This window comes from Micromys minutus (genome assembly GCF_963924665.1).
Source record: "Micromys minutus genome assembly, chromosome: 6".
NCBI lineage: Eukaryota > Metazoa > Chordata > Mammalia > Rodentia > Muridae > Micromys > Micromys minutus.
In genome coordinates this window covers 64,761,333-64,774,324 of record NC_137975.1, presented here as the reverse complement: position 1 = coordinate 64,774,324, position 12,992 = coordinate 64,761,333, and the positions used below count along the sequence as shown (strand labels likewise).

At 42.3% G+C, this 12,992-nt stretch overlaps 1 protein-coding gene across 1 annotated transcript in view; it reads left to right on the top strand.

Moving 5' to 3' along the window:
• Positions 1 to 12,992, top strand: part of RYR2 (ryanodine receptor 2) — a gene marked incomplete at both ends in the record, with an annotated part of 539,514 nt that overhangs the window by 298,571 nt on the left and 227,951 nt on the right. Inside the window, 4 exons of the mRNA XM_080918509.1 lie at positions 4,156 to 4,274; positions 5,578 to 5,711; positions 6,755 to 6,996; positions 12,156 to 12,348. Coding sequence (XP_080774635.1) covers positions 4,156 to 4,274; positions 5,578 to 5,711; positions 6,755 to 6,996; positions 12,156 to 12,348 — 688 coding nt within the window. The remainder of the gene's footprint in view (positions 1 to 4,155; positions 4,275 to 5,577; positions 5,712 to 6,754; positions 6,997 to 12,155; positions 12,349 to 12,992) is intronic.

The window sequence follows — 12,992 nt, the reverse complement described above, 5'->3', positions numbered from 1 at the left end:
CTGGTCCTGATGTTTTGGGCAAGGGGCACTCATCTTAAACATGCTGTTTTCCTGAATTCTTGCCAATCTACCATCCGATTTCCATTCAAAGATGGAGAACGTTGGGATTCTGTAAACCCCACCCCTCAGTTACCTAGCAACAGCCAGGTATACCCTACCCCTCAGTTACCTGGCACTAGCCAGGTATGATCTGCCCCAGTGACCTGACACTATAAAAGAGGCTGCTTGCCCCCTCCTCTCTCTCTCTTGCTCTCTTGTTCTCTTGCTCTCTTACTCACCCACCCTTACCCCTCCTCTTCCCCTTCCCTTCCCCCTCTTTCTCCACCTGCTCATGGCTGGCCTCTACTCCCCTACTCCCCTACTCCTCTCTTCTCTCTCTCTCTCCCCCCCCCCCACCCGCTCTCTGCCTCTATTACTGGAGGAAGGGATTCCCAACATGGATCCCCAGAGGCATCCCCTCATTTCCAGGCCTCACCACACCTCCATGGGCCATATCTACCCTTCTCTCTCCTCATCCTTTTTCTAACAGTGGTGCCAAAAACCAGGATGTCATCTTTTAACAGCAGAGAGGACAAGGCCCTTGTTTGAGGTCAAGGGAAAGCAGAGGAGAATTGAGCCTGTGTTAACACTGTGAGCTCTAGAGTAATGTCTTTTTTCTGAATCTTACCCAGACCCAAGAGCTTACAAAGACTGGCCCACTAGATGCACTCAGTAATAAACTGATTGAGAAAAATCAATTCAAGTCAAACAGCATAGGAACACCTGGTCCTGTTTGTGATTGAGGTTACCACTGAGCATTTGATCAGCTTTTGTTCTTTGAGATGGAGGCTCCTGTGACTCAAGCCTTCAACTCACTATGTAGTGGAGGGTGACCTTGAACTTCAGACCCTGCAGTCTCCAGTTACCTGGTGTTGAGACTGGATAACAGGCATGAGCTACCACCATAGCTCAGTTTTAAGGGGTGCTGGGGATCAAACCCCGGGCTGCTAACCAAACACTCCACCGCTTTACTAAGCTGCATCTTCAGCCTTTACTATCTTTTTAGATAGAACAATGCATCCAAATAAAAATTTGAATAATATAAGGTTTCTGATATGGCCATTTGGTTGTTCCATCACGCACTGCCTAGAACTGCATTCCGTTTTCCTAACTGTCCTTTGGCAACTGTGGTTTCTTTGTCCTTCGTGAAGGGAGTGGCTGTTAGCAGCCTAATTAGGCTGAACTGTACATTATCATTTCACTGTTTTCTCTCAGTCAGTTTACCCCGGGAGTCTCACACCCACCTTCCAAACTTTAGTCTTTCTCCTTTGCTCCTTTGTTTTGCTGACACCCCTCCCAGAGTGGGTTCTGTTGCTCTCTGCATGCATAAGAATATTATGTGCTGCCTCCCATTTTCACCTCTTCCCTGATTTGGCAAATCTGGGTTCTATTTTCAAACTTAACCTTTGTCAACTCTCCTCCCCCCCTCAGTATCACAGGAGCCTGAGAAATAATGAGTTTATTTTCCTCTTTGGCCTCAAAAACATTCTGAGACATTCAAAATATCCATAATGTTGTCTTTCATGCATTAGCCTTGAAGCCACAGCCCTTGCAGTCACAATTTTGAAACTTTATGAATTTGAGTGATAATGTGATATATAAATATGTTCTTTCTCCATTTGTGTCAGATATAGAAACCCTACTTATGGTTACTTACATTTGCTTTACAGCTTAGCTCTTGGTAACAGAAAGAAAGAAAATTGCATGTTTTTTTTTTCTTTTTCCCCTTTTCTGTTTGCCAGAAGGCTTAAAAAATAAATTAGTCATTTATCTTATACCAAAAGTGAAGTCATTTCTTATTTTAGTCTTTGTGTCTGCCCATAGGGTGTGCAAGTGCATGTGTGTGTGCGTGTGTTTGTGTGCTTGAGTGCAAGTGTGCACACACCAGGGCATGCATGTAGAGACCAGGGCACAGTCGCCACAGGTACTGTGATTTCTCCCTGTTTGAGATGGTGGTCCTTACCACTGGTCACATACCATTACAGTATGGCTGACCAATGCGCCTCTAAGGATTCTCTGTCTTAATAGATTCTCTGCTTCCACCTTGCTGGTTCAGTGTTTTGATCTCACGTTACTGCTCTGGTTTGTAGCATACCCTCTTCACAACCAGACATAGACATACACCTTTTCTGGTGCATCCAGTTTCACTGTGAACCTTTATGAGCCATTATTTGCTAAGAGTCTTCCATTTCTTGGCATTTTGTTTTATTTTGTTTCGGTTTTGGTTTTGTTGCCAACTTCCCATAAAAAGCTAATGCTGCCGATTCAGAGTACCACAAGTCCCAGAAATGTGCTACTGTTCTCAACCTGGAGGCGTCAGGACAGGCCCTTTGGGTTTTCTGTGGCTCCTTATTATTGACAGCTCATCCTTTTCTGGGTGGCAGGGACGAGCCTTCTCCCATAGCCTTCCTCTTCTGTGAGGTAATCAGCCCTCCTGATTCCTCTAGGTTTTATAGCATCAAGATAAATATTTTAGAGCCAGTGTGCCTCCAGGTCTGGAGGACAGCTCCTCCGTTCTGGTTTGTAGTGGGGAGCAGACAGTCAGTGAATGACTGCATTAAGACAGCCTAGTAAAGCTGTATTAATAAAAGTAGGCATCCATGCGCTCTGCAATAATAAATAATGGAGACAAAAATAAATAAATAAAAGCCATCAGGGTAGTGTGGGAAAGCCAATGCTTTCCCATCAGCAGTATCATAGTCTATACAGGCGCAGGATGGTGAATTTGTTTTATTGCAGCAGTTTAGATGTTGGTGACGGCCCTGGTCAGCTTTGGTACAATGATGTCAGCATCTCTATCTCAAGTTTTGCCTTCTTGAATTTCTGTTTCCTTTGAGTTTTTTTCCCCTTTCATTATCATCAGGCTGCCTGACCACTGCTAAATTAGCCCCAGAGTTTGAGGTACTATACAAATTGAATATTTGTGGATATTTTAATAGATTAACTCATGGCAGAGAAGCCAGAACTTGAGGGAATGACTTCTTCATCCTTTTTGTGAACCTGACGTCACCAGCGTCTGTTCTAAAAAAGTGGATTCCACTTGACACATAAGAACTTTTCTATGGGATTTTAGAAGTTTCTTTCCAATTCTGTGCCTTGCTTGGAGAGACAAACATCGCTCTGCATGCCATGTTTGCAGACAGTTGAGATGTGAGCAATCATAGATGGCTAGTTAGTCTCTCTATTTATTGTTGAAATTATATTTGATTGTGTTTATGTGTTCACGTGTGTGTGTGTGTGTGTGTGTGTGTGTGTGTGTGTGTGTGTGGTCAAGCATGCCCCAGTGAACTTGTAGAGGTCAGAGGACAACTGGAAGCTTCTACCATGTGTATCTACCCAAGGATCCAATCTCAGGTTGGCAGGGTTGGCAGCAAGTACCTTTATCAGTGTGAGCCATTTTGCTGACTCAGTGACAGGACAATAGAAAAAAGGAAAGAAAAGAAAGTAATATGGTTTTCAGGTACCTTCTCAAGTATACAGCAAACATTCTCAAAATGAAAAAATGGAAACCACTTTGTCTTTACTCTTTTATAAAAACAGAAAAGGATATATTCTACTTTTGTGATGGTTATGGTTTATATTTTTCATTTCTATTCTAGTTTATTTCTTTCATTGGGTTGGGGGGCAGCAACCCATGTTGTCAGGCTTGGCTGCAAGTGCTTTACACATTGGCCCCTCTCTCTGGCATAGGACTGTGTTTTAAATGCCAGAAGGCTTCAGGATCTGCCCTAAGCGACTGTCTAGCCATTCTTGTCTCTAATACTGGCCTACCCTGAGTGCCACCTGTCCCTCCGCCCTCCTTCTCTCTGTGACTGTCTGGAGGGGATGCATTTGCTGAGTTCCCAAGGCCTGCCACACTGTTCCCTACTGTGCTCCAGAGATACAGTCACCTTCTTCAGCTAAGCCCTACACCTCTCTCCACTGGGGTTTGTCATCTTTAGCTATCTGTCTGCTCTGGCCAATGGTACCTGTTGCTTCCCACAGTGCCCTGTGGCAAACAGATTGATCACTAAGTAATGACATGTCAAGCAGAGAGAGTGCAACTGAGTATAAACAATAAAAAGTAACTGGTTCTCCAAAAAACATCAACCTTCCTTCTGCATTTCCTCGATGTAGGTATCCTGGAGGTTCTCCACTGTGTGTTAGTGGAGAGCCCAGAAGCTCTGAATATCATCAAAGAAGGACACATCAAGTCCATTATCTCGCTTTTAGACAAGCATGGCAGAAACCACAAGGTAAGTCAGCTGTCTGATCCTGTGAGTGAGCTCTAGAATCACCAGTTTGTGAAGAGTGAACTCTACATGCAAAAGCACAGGAGAGAAGATCTTAATGCTTTTGCCTTAATTTGTATAAACCAGGGATAAAGATAGAATAAATCTCCAACAAGCCAAAAAAGATTAAAATTCCAAGAAGCCAAAACATCTAACATGCTATATAATGATTTAAAACAAAGGAAAATAAAATAAAATCTTTTTTTCTCTCTCTTTTAACAGGTACCTTGTGAATTTTACTAATTTTCTACTTTATAATTAGAAAATGAAACAGTACTAATAAAATAAATGAAAAAGTTTGAGGAGATTGATTCATTTATCGTGATTTGAATGTCATACAACATATCCGTGCATCTGAGCAGTGCCTGGTAGCCTATACATCAATGTGGCTTTTGTCTTTCTGTATCAGCTAAAGATAAATTAGTAAATTAAGAGATATGCTAATATAACATGATTTCAAGATGTGTTGAGGTTGTCTTGGGCATTTTCCATCCTTAGTTTCCATGGAGTGAGATTATCCAGCATCTCCTCATCACACCTGTGGGAGCACAATCTTGCCTTGTGTGTGAAGGAAAGTTGGGAGTCACTGGAACGCCCACTGTCATGTTAAAATGAGCACGCTGGGGCTAAGGGTGAGGCAGGATAAAGTGCTCCCGAAAACATGAGAACCATATCCCCCTCATCTGCAGGAATGCCGGGAAAGTGGACAACTTCCTGTAACCCCAGGGCTTGGGTGGCAGACATAAGAAACAATATCCCCCCACCACACACACACACACACACACACACACACACACACACACACACACGAACACACACACGCACACACACACACAACTCCAGGGCAAGCTGGATAGCTAGAGTAGTCAAAATGGTAATCTCTGGTTCAAGTGAGAGATCCTGCCTCAGCATATAAGGTGGAAAGAATGATTCAGGGAGATACCCGACATCAACCTGTCTTTTGTACGTACATGCACACATGCATGTACACACATACACACATGCATGTACACACATACACATTTGAACATGCATACACACATGCATGCACACCACATATACACATGCATCTCTCTCTCTCTCTCTCTCTCTCTCTCACACACACACACACACACACATAGAGTGAGAGAGACCGATAGAGACCTAGAAAAACAGAGATGGATAAATAAAAATCAGTCATAGTTGGGGTGTTGAGGTTGTGTTTGCCTTGTGGTAAATGCTGTTGATGCTTCGGTCACAATCAGCTGGGAGTGTCATCTCTCCCCAGGTCCTGGATGTGCTGTGTTCTCTCTGTGTATGCCATGGAGTTGCTGTTCGTTCTAATCAGCATCTCATCTGTGATAACCTCCTGCCGGGACGAGATCTCTTACTGCAGACCCGGCTTGTCAATCACGTCAGCAGGTAAATAAGTTCCCACAGACATATTTGTCTCTTCACCCCACAGCCTGGGAACTCCCTCCCTAGGAAGCCAGCTGCTCTGTTCTTCAGTAGCCCAAGTGCTACAGGTGATAAAGACAGTAGTGCCCAAAGCCTAAGACGTCTCAAACTAAATAGCTAACAAAATGGCATATTCCACCAGATCTGCCTTTTAGGGAATCTGACAGTCGAGAGAGCTACCCAGTGCTGTGATTTGCCTGTGGCTTGTGCTGTCTCTATTTTGTGAGCCCTCCGTGGTACTGCTCTTGTCTAACTTTTGTAGATGTTGAGGGTGGGGCTGAGGCAGCTCTTGGGTCTGCAGAAACTGAGCTAGTGAGAACCCTGCTGTGTTATTCTTATCCCTCTAGAGAAAGAAATCAGAAAGCCAGAAAACAACCAACAAAATGTTCTGTGCGGTAGAGTTACTAGGGGGCTGTCCTGAAGCTTCCGGCTACTTTATTTCTTCTTCTATAAACAGAGGCGGCGTGAGATCGAGACGTCCAGCATCTGGATAGGCAGTGGTTTCTAAAAGATTTATTTATTTCCAGTTTATGAGTTTGGGTGTATGGCATGGATGTGTACCACATGCATGCCTGGGGGACAGAGGAAAGCATCGGGTTTCCTGGAGCTGGAGTCAAACATCTGTTATCATACATGACAAAAGCAACTTGGGAAGGAAGTGTGATTCCGGCTGGCAGCTTGGTACAGGTGGGACAGCACATGGCTGCAGGTGCACAGGATGGATGAGTTCTTTGCATCCTCGTTCAGGAAGCAGAGAGATGAATGCCGATGCTGACACCATGTTTATTTAGCCCATGACCCCGGCACGTGGGATAGTACTGGCCACCTCAATGAACTAAATCTAGAAACATGATCTAAGACATGTCCAGAAGTTGGTCTCCTAAATGATTCTCAATGTTGACAACATTGGGCATCATAGATGTACATCATAGAGAATCGGGAATAATACTTAAAATAACAAGTAAGGAAACCAACGGAAGTTTTCTTTGTCCTTTTCTGTCTAAAAGCATGAGGCCTAATATTTTCCTGGGTGTCAGCGAAGGATCAGCACAGTATAAGAAGTGGTACTACGAGCTCATGGTGGACCATACGCAACCCTTCGTGACAGCAGAAGCCACTCACCTGCGAGTGGGCTGGGCTTCCACCGAAGGCTATTCCCCATACCCAGGTGGGGGTGAAGAGTGGGGCGGAAATGGTGTTGGTGATGACCTCTTCTCCTATGGCTTTGACGGCCTTCACCTCTGGTCAGGTAGGTACTGTCCCTTTTCTTTAAAGAATTTCCAGATGGCTGTCTCATGACCCTGTTGCGCATGTCTGCAAGCTGAGAGTATTGGTTGCCTAGAACTTCAACGCTGAGGGGATGAGTACAAGAGTTTAACAAAAAGCAGATGTTTAACTACAGAAGAAAAGAATACTTGTATCAATAATGCATCTCCAAGGGGCTGTAAAGATCATAGATATGTATTTTAAAATGGCTTTCTAGTCCATGAACAACCTACAAGAATCACATGTATTTCTGAATCACTTTAATGGGTATGTGCAAAGATTCAGTGTTCATCACAAAAATCATATAATACAATAGCTGGTTTAGATCCCTGGGACTTACTGTAAAAGCAGAAACCAGTCAAATGGAAGCTCTATGGGATCAGTCCATGTATGACATGGCTTGACAGATGTGGAAAACATCAAACTGCATGAATAGCCAAGAAACTGGCTGCCAATTCTCGGTACTGAGTACCTATTGCAAATGCTGTAAGTTAAAATTTTTCTCCAGATCACAAGTGGGTATAGTTTAGTTTATGTTAGTGTTTAGTTCTTGCATAGTAATGTGGTATTATTTTGCATAATATTGTTGCTCTCAGATGGTAGAATTTGGCCTGGATTGTTGTTGGTATGTTCAATTCAGGAAGTGGCGTTTATAAGTCAGTTCTAGAGTGACCTTGATGTATCTTACTTACATTAGGTGTATAGAAGACACAAAGAGTTACCTTCAATTGTAGGAGCTGAACTTTGTCTCTCGGTTGTGATGTTCATTTAATAGTGTAGAGGCTTGACAAATTCTGGATAGGGGGCTTAAAATTTTAAGTGAACTAAATCCAAGAGTTGATAGTAAGGAGATCAATGAACTCAAAGCACCCTGTAGAATTACATCTACATAATAAGCGTTATTGGCCCTCTTTTATCCAGTTCAAATGTCATAAGGGAGCCATGTTTTGGATAGCTCATCTAACGTTTGGTGTTTGTGGCTAGAGGTCCCAGGATAACTTATATTGCTTCCCTCCAGACGCATGAACCAATCAGAGTGATAATGCCTTCCTTGTTCCCATAGTAATATCCTGTGGTCCCAAGGTCAGGAGAAGAGTGCTCAGCCAAACATATGACTAAGTTCTGTTTTATGGTATATTTGATCTATAATGCTCTGAACTCCATTACCCTCACTTCTGAAAATTAACTTCATGAGAAATGAGCCCTCTGCTGGATGAATGAACCATGTTAAGGTGTTTTCTTCTAGGCAGGGGTTGGGGGGAAGTGTTCCTTAGACAACACATCCTTGAACTACTTTATTGGGCATTTTACTACATTTGATCTTACATTCACCTTGAGACTTTCCCTTTTGACATGTTCAGTGCTGTTGCAACTGAAACCTGTGCTTTACACTCTTATGGCAAAACACTAAACAGAAAAATAAGAGCAGTATCATGATTGTGTGGATATGCCACAGGAAAGATGGCAGGCCACAGACTGCTCGGAGAAAATGATCCTAAAGCTCTGTAGTCAGGAGAACTTGTTATTTATTTTTAAAATTTTTTCTTGGTGTGAGAGGTTTTGTTTGGTTTGGGGTGTGTGTGTGTGTGTGTGTGTGTGTGTGTGTGTGTGTGTGTATGTGTGTGTGTGTGTGTGTGTGTGTGTGTGTATGTGTGTGTGTGTGTGTGTGTGTGTATGTGTGTGTATGTGTGTGTGTGTGTGTGTATGTGTGTGTGTGTGTGTGTGTGTGTGTGTGTATGTGTGTGTGTGTGTGTGTGTGTATGTGTGTGTGTGTGTGTGTGTGTGTGTGTGTGTGGAGAGAGGACAAAGGACCACCCAATTTGAGACAGGATCTCATTACTACTATATATAACCCACAGCCCTCCAAAGATTCTCACATCTCATCATAGGGGTGCTGGTAGGATTTGCCTAAGTTCTATGTCACACTCATACCAACTGAGACAACTTCCCTGGAGTTAGTCTCACATTTTTCTTCCTTTTAATGGTTCCTTTTAATGGAAACTGGCAATTTCTAGGAGAAAACACATTTTACCCCTGAACATTGTGCAGTTAGAGACCAGTATTCTGAAGAACAGGAATTTGACTCAAGTCAAGTTTTGAGTGACATCTTCATTGATTGTCTGACACTCAGCTATGTACACCATTGTTATCGAAGCAGCCCAGATGAGGACAAGAATGGGAAACTCTGGGTACTTTTGGAGAATTGAAATTTAAAAAAATCTTTGGAGGAGGTTGTAAAGCAATCCAGGAAAGATCAGTGTGGATTCATCACCCAAGGCTGTGTGTCTACCTGCTGTTCCTCCCTGGGGACTAAAGAAGAAAAGAAGGATAGTTCAATGAAGTGAGTGTGCAAGGAGAAGCCTTCTGCCTGGAGATGTGACCATGCACCTTCCACACTGTGTGTGTCCTTCAAACCATGGCCTCAAGTTCTTCACTGACCCTGTGCCTCAGCTACAGACTTTCCAGGGAATAGGACATGGATGAACCATCAGTTTTCATTAGCTTTGTCACAGCAATGCCAATCAAACTGAACAGTATATTGGATTGTAGTAGAGGTGTAATTTTAGTATCGTGGCTAAAATAGAAACATTCTTATCAGCTGTGGGTCTTGACATTAATGAGGGAATCAACATTTTCCCAGGAGCTGCTTGGCTGTCATGTTTTTTGGTTCTTCTTGATTTTAAAGCTGCTCTTATGATATTCAGGGAGTTCTAGAAAATGTAGCTAATAATGATTCGGATGCTGGAAGAGTTACATATTGATAAGATCAAAACAGTCTTCACATTTTAGAAAGTAGAATCCATCTACCACTGGTGTTTTAACTGTGTTCTTTGGACACATGCAAGACATAAAAAAGTGTGTGTGTGTGTGTGTGTGTGTGTGTGTTTGTGTGTGTGTGTGTGTGTGTTTGTGTGTGTGTGTGTGTGTGTTTGTGTTTGTGTGTGTGTGTGTTTGTGTTTGTGTGTGTGTGTGTGTGTTTGTGTTTGTGTGTGTGTGTGTGTGTGTTTGTGTTTGTGTGTGTGTGTGTGTGTTTGTGTTTGTGTGTGTGTGTGTGTGTGTTTGTGTTTGTGTGTGTGTGTGTGTGTGTGTGTGTTTATGGAAAGCATGAGGGATGGAGATGGAGTTGATTCAGGAGACCTGACTTTGATCATGGAGATACATGATAGAAGGAGAGAATAGACTTGCACCTTGCACAAGTTGTTCTTTAACTTCCAGAAGCACATCACGGCACACATCTGTGCCTGAGTGAATGTGTGCTTATGCATCTGTCTTAGTTGCTTTTCTACTACTGTGAAGAGATAGCAAAACCAAGGTAACTCTTATAAAATAAAGCATTGGGGGCTTGCTTACAATGCAGAGGTTTAGTTCATTATCATTATGGCAGGGAACAGAGCAGCAGACATGGTGCTGGAGAAGTACTTGGGAGCTACATTGTGATCTACAGTCGGAAAGAGAGAGAGAGAGAGAGAGAGAGACTGTGTGTGGTGTGCACTTTTGAAAGCTCTCCTCCAATAACACATTTCTCCTAACAAGGCCATACCTAATCCTTTTTAAATAGTGTCATTCCCTGATGATTAAACATTAAAATATATTAGCCTATGGAGGTCCTTTTTATTCAAACCATTGTAACATCCACAAACAGACACATAACAAGTAAATGAGAAGTGAAATAAAATTTAAAGCAAAGCATGCATCATGAAGTCTGCTTTTATCTTTGTTCTAAGTGTGAATATGCTTGTATCTGTCAGCCTATGTTATAAGGAGACCAGTAACTTCTTTTTTGTAGTGGGCTATGTATGGTGGATGTCCCTTGGAACTAATTATCTGAGGGCTTGTGATGTCATCAGGAGTGGGCTGATACCAGGGGGTGTCTAGGGGAAAGTACATTTGTCAAATAGCTTCATGCCTCCTGTTGTATCCTGTTGGACTGCAGAAGCCAATTCAAACCACGTGTAAAATAAGTTTTATTATAAAACAGAAGAAAATCGGCCGTCAATTCTCTCATGATGATCAATATGCTGTAAGAACAGTGATAGTTCCTGCTTTCACTATCCTGGCTTCCTTTTGGATTTTTGAAATTACATGGGTAAGAGTAGAGATACCAGTCGTCGCTGTGCCTGAGACTGCTGCTTCTAAATCATTACTTTTCCAACACACTAATTCTAGAAGACATCCAGTCTTCTGTTTGCAATAAAACACATGCCTTCAATCCCAGAACTCAGGAGGCACAGGCAGATGGATCTCTGAGTATAAGACTAGCCTGATCTACAGAGTTCCAGGATAGACAGGGCTATACAGAAAAACCTAGTCATGAAAAACAAAAGAGCAAACCAAACCAAACAAAAAATGCAAAAAAAAAAAAAAAAAAAAAAAAAAAAAAACCCAAGAAATAAAAGGAAGGAAGGTAGGTTAGTTGATTGGTTCAGAAGGTAAGTTATTTGTCAAGGGCTATAGAAGTCAAATGGTAGGTGGCTGAGAGCTATTGGAAGTTAGATGCTTTTCTAGATACCTCCTGACATCATTTTATTTTCTTTGAGATAATTTCTTCATCAAACAGCATTCATAAACGTGCAGAATTTTCTAGAAACGACAAGACCCATTTTCTGTCCAAGCTCTCTAGCTCCTGCAAATAAAACAAGTTTGCTTTCCTTTTGACCCAGAGTTTAGCACAAGATATCACATGATACTTATTTTGGAGATTCACACAAGGTACCCATCAAGAAACAGTTTCAGTGAGGAAGCATCCAATTTAGGCTTAGAGTTACAGGTGACACAGTCCATCATGGTAGGGAAAGAATGATGGCAGGAAGCAAGAAGCAAGCAGGAAGCAGGAAACAGGAAGCAGGAAGTAACTGGTGATACTGCGTGCATAGCCAGGAAGCAAAGAGCATCATTTCTGGTGTCAGCTTTCTTTGTACTCCTCACTGAGATTGCAGCCTAGGGGATGATGCTGCCCATGTTTAAGGTCAAGATAATGCCCGAGGTCTGTTACTTTTATGGTTCTTAGTCCAGCCCAGTTGACAGTGCACATTAGCCTCCATGGTGGATTCTCTTCTTGGCTTTGTTCCATCACTCTTACTGTATGACTGAGGATGATTCTTCATTTTAAACCTCACCTTACTTACCGTTTTTCCCCAACAGGTTGTATAGCTCGAACCGTGAGCTCCCCCAACCAGCACCTGCTGAGAACTGACGATGTCATCAGTTGTTGTTTAGATCTGAGTGCCCCCAGCATCTCATTTCGCATTAATGGACAACCTGTGCAAGGAATGTTTGAGAACTTCAATATCGATGGCCTGTTCTTTCCAGTTGTCAGTTTCTCTGCGGGAATAAAGTTAGTACTTCTCTGTTGCTTGGTCTGTTTCCATTCCTGCTTCTCATACCTCCACAGCAGAGGACTCCCCCCACCATAGAGCCCCATGTCCTGCCCACATGCTCATTGTTCTGCAGGGCTCTCCCACTTTCAGTGACCTGAAGCTTCACACCCATTTCTCAGGTTTACCATGGTGTTTTATAAAGGAGGATAGATGAAAATCTACAAAAATATTTTAATTCCATGATGGCTTGTCATGGTAAATTCTCATGTTATCACTGGTCTGTCTCCCTAATAGGAAAAAAACTCTTATTTCTACCAACTGTCTTTGTTTTCCTTTGGTTACTCTTAGGGTTATAATGATTTCCAAGGAATATTTCTAGGTATAAGGCAATATACAGAAGAAAAGTAATCCAGAGGCATTAGCTATCCATGAAGATACAGCCATTTCTGATATATTTATACAAATTATGTTTTTTCTCTAAGTTTGTCATTTATTTAAATGTTTTCCATTATTTTATCCTACTTCCTTCTAAGGGAAAAAATGGGAAAAGAAGCAGAAAGTTATTTATAAGGAGTTTAAGGTGTTGGTTTTTTGTTTTGTTTGTTTTTGGGTCTTTTTTGTAAGCTGACCACCCTCATAATTACTGTCATATGATTGTTTC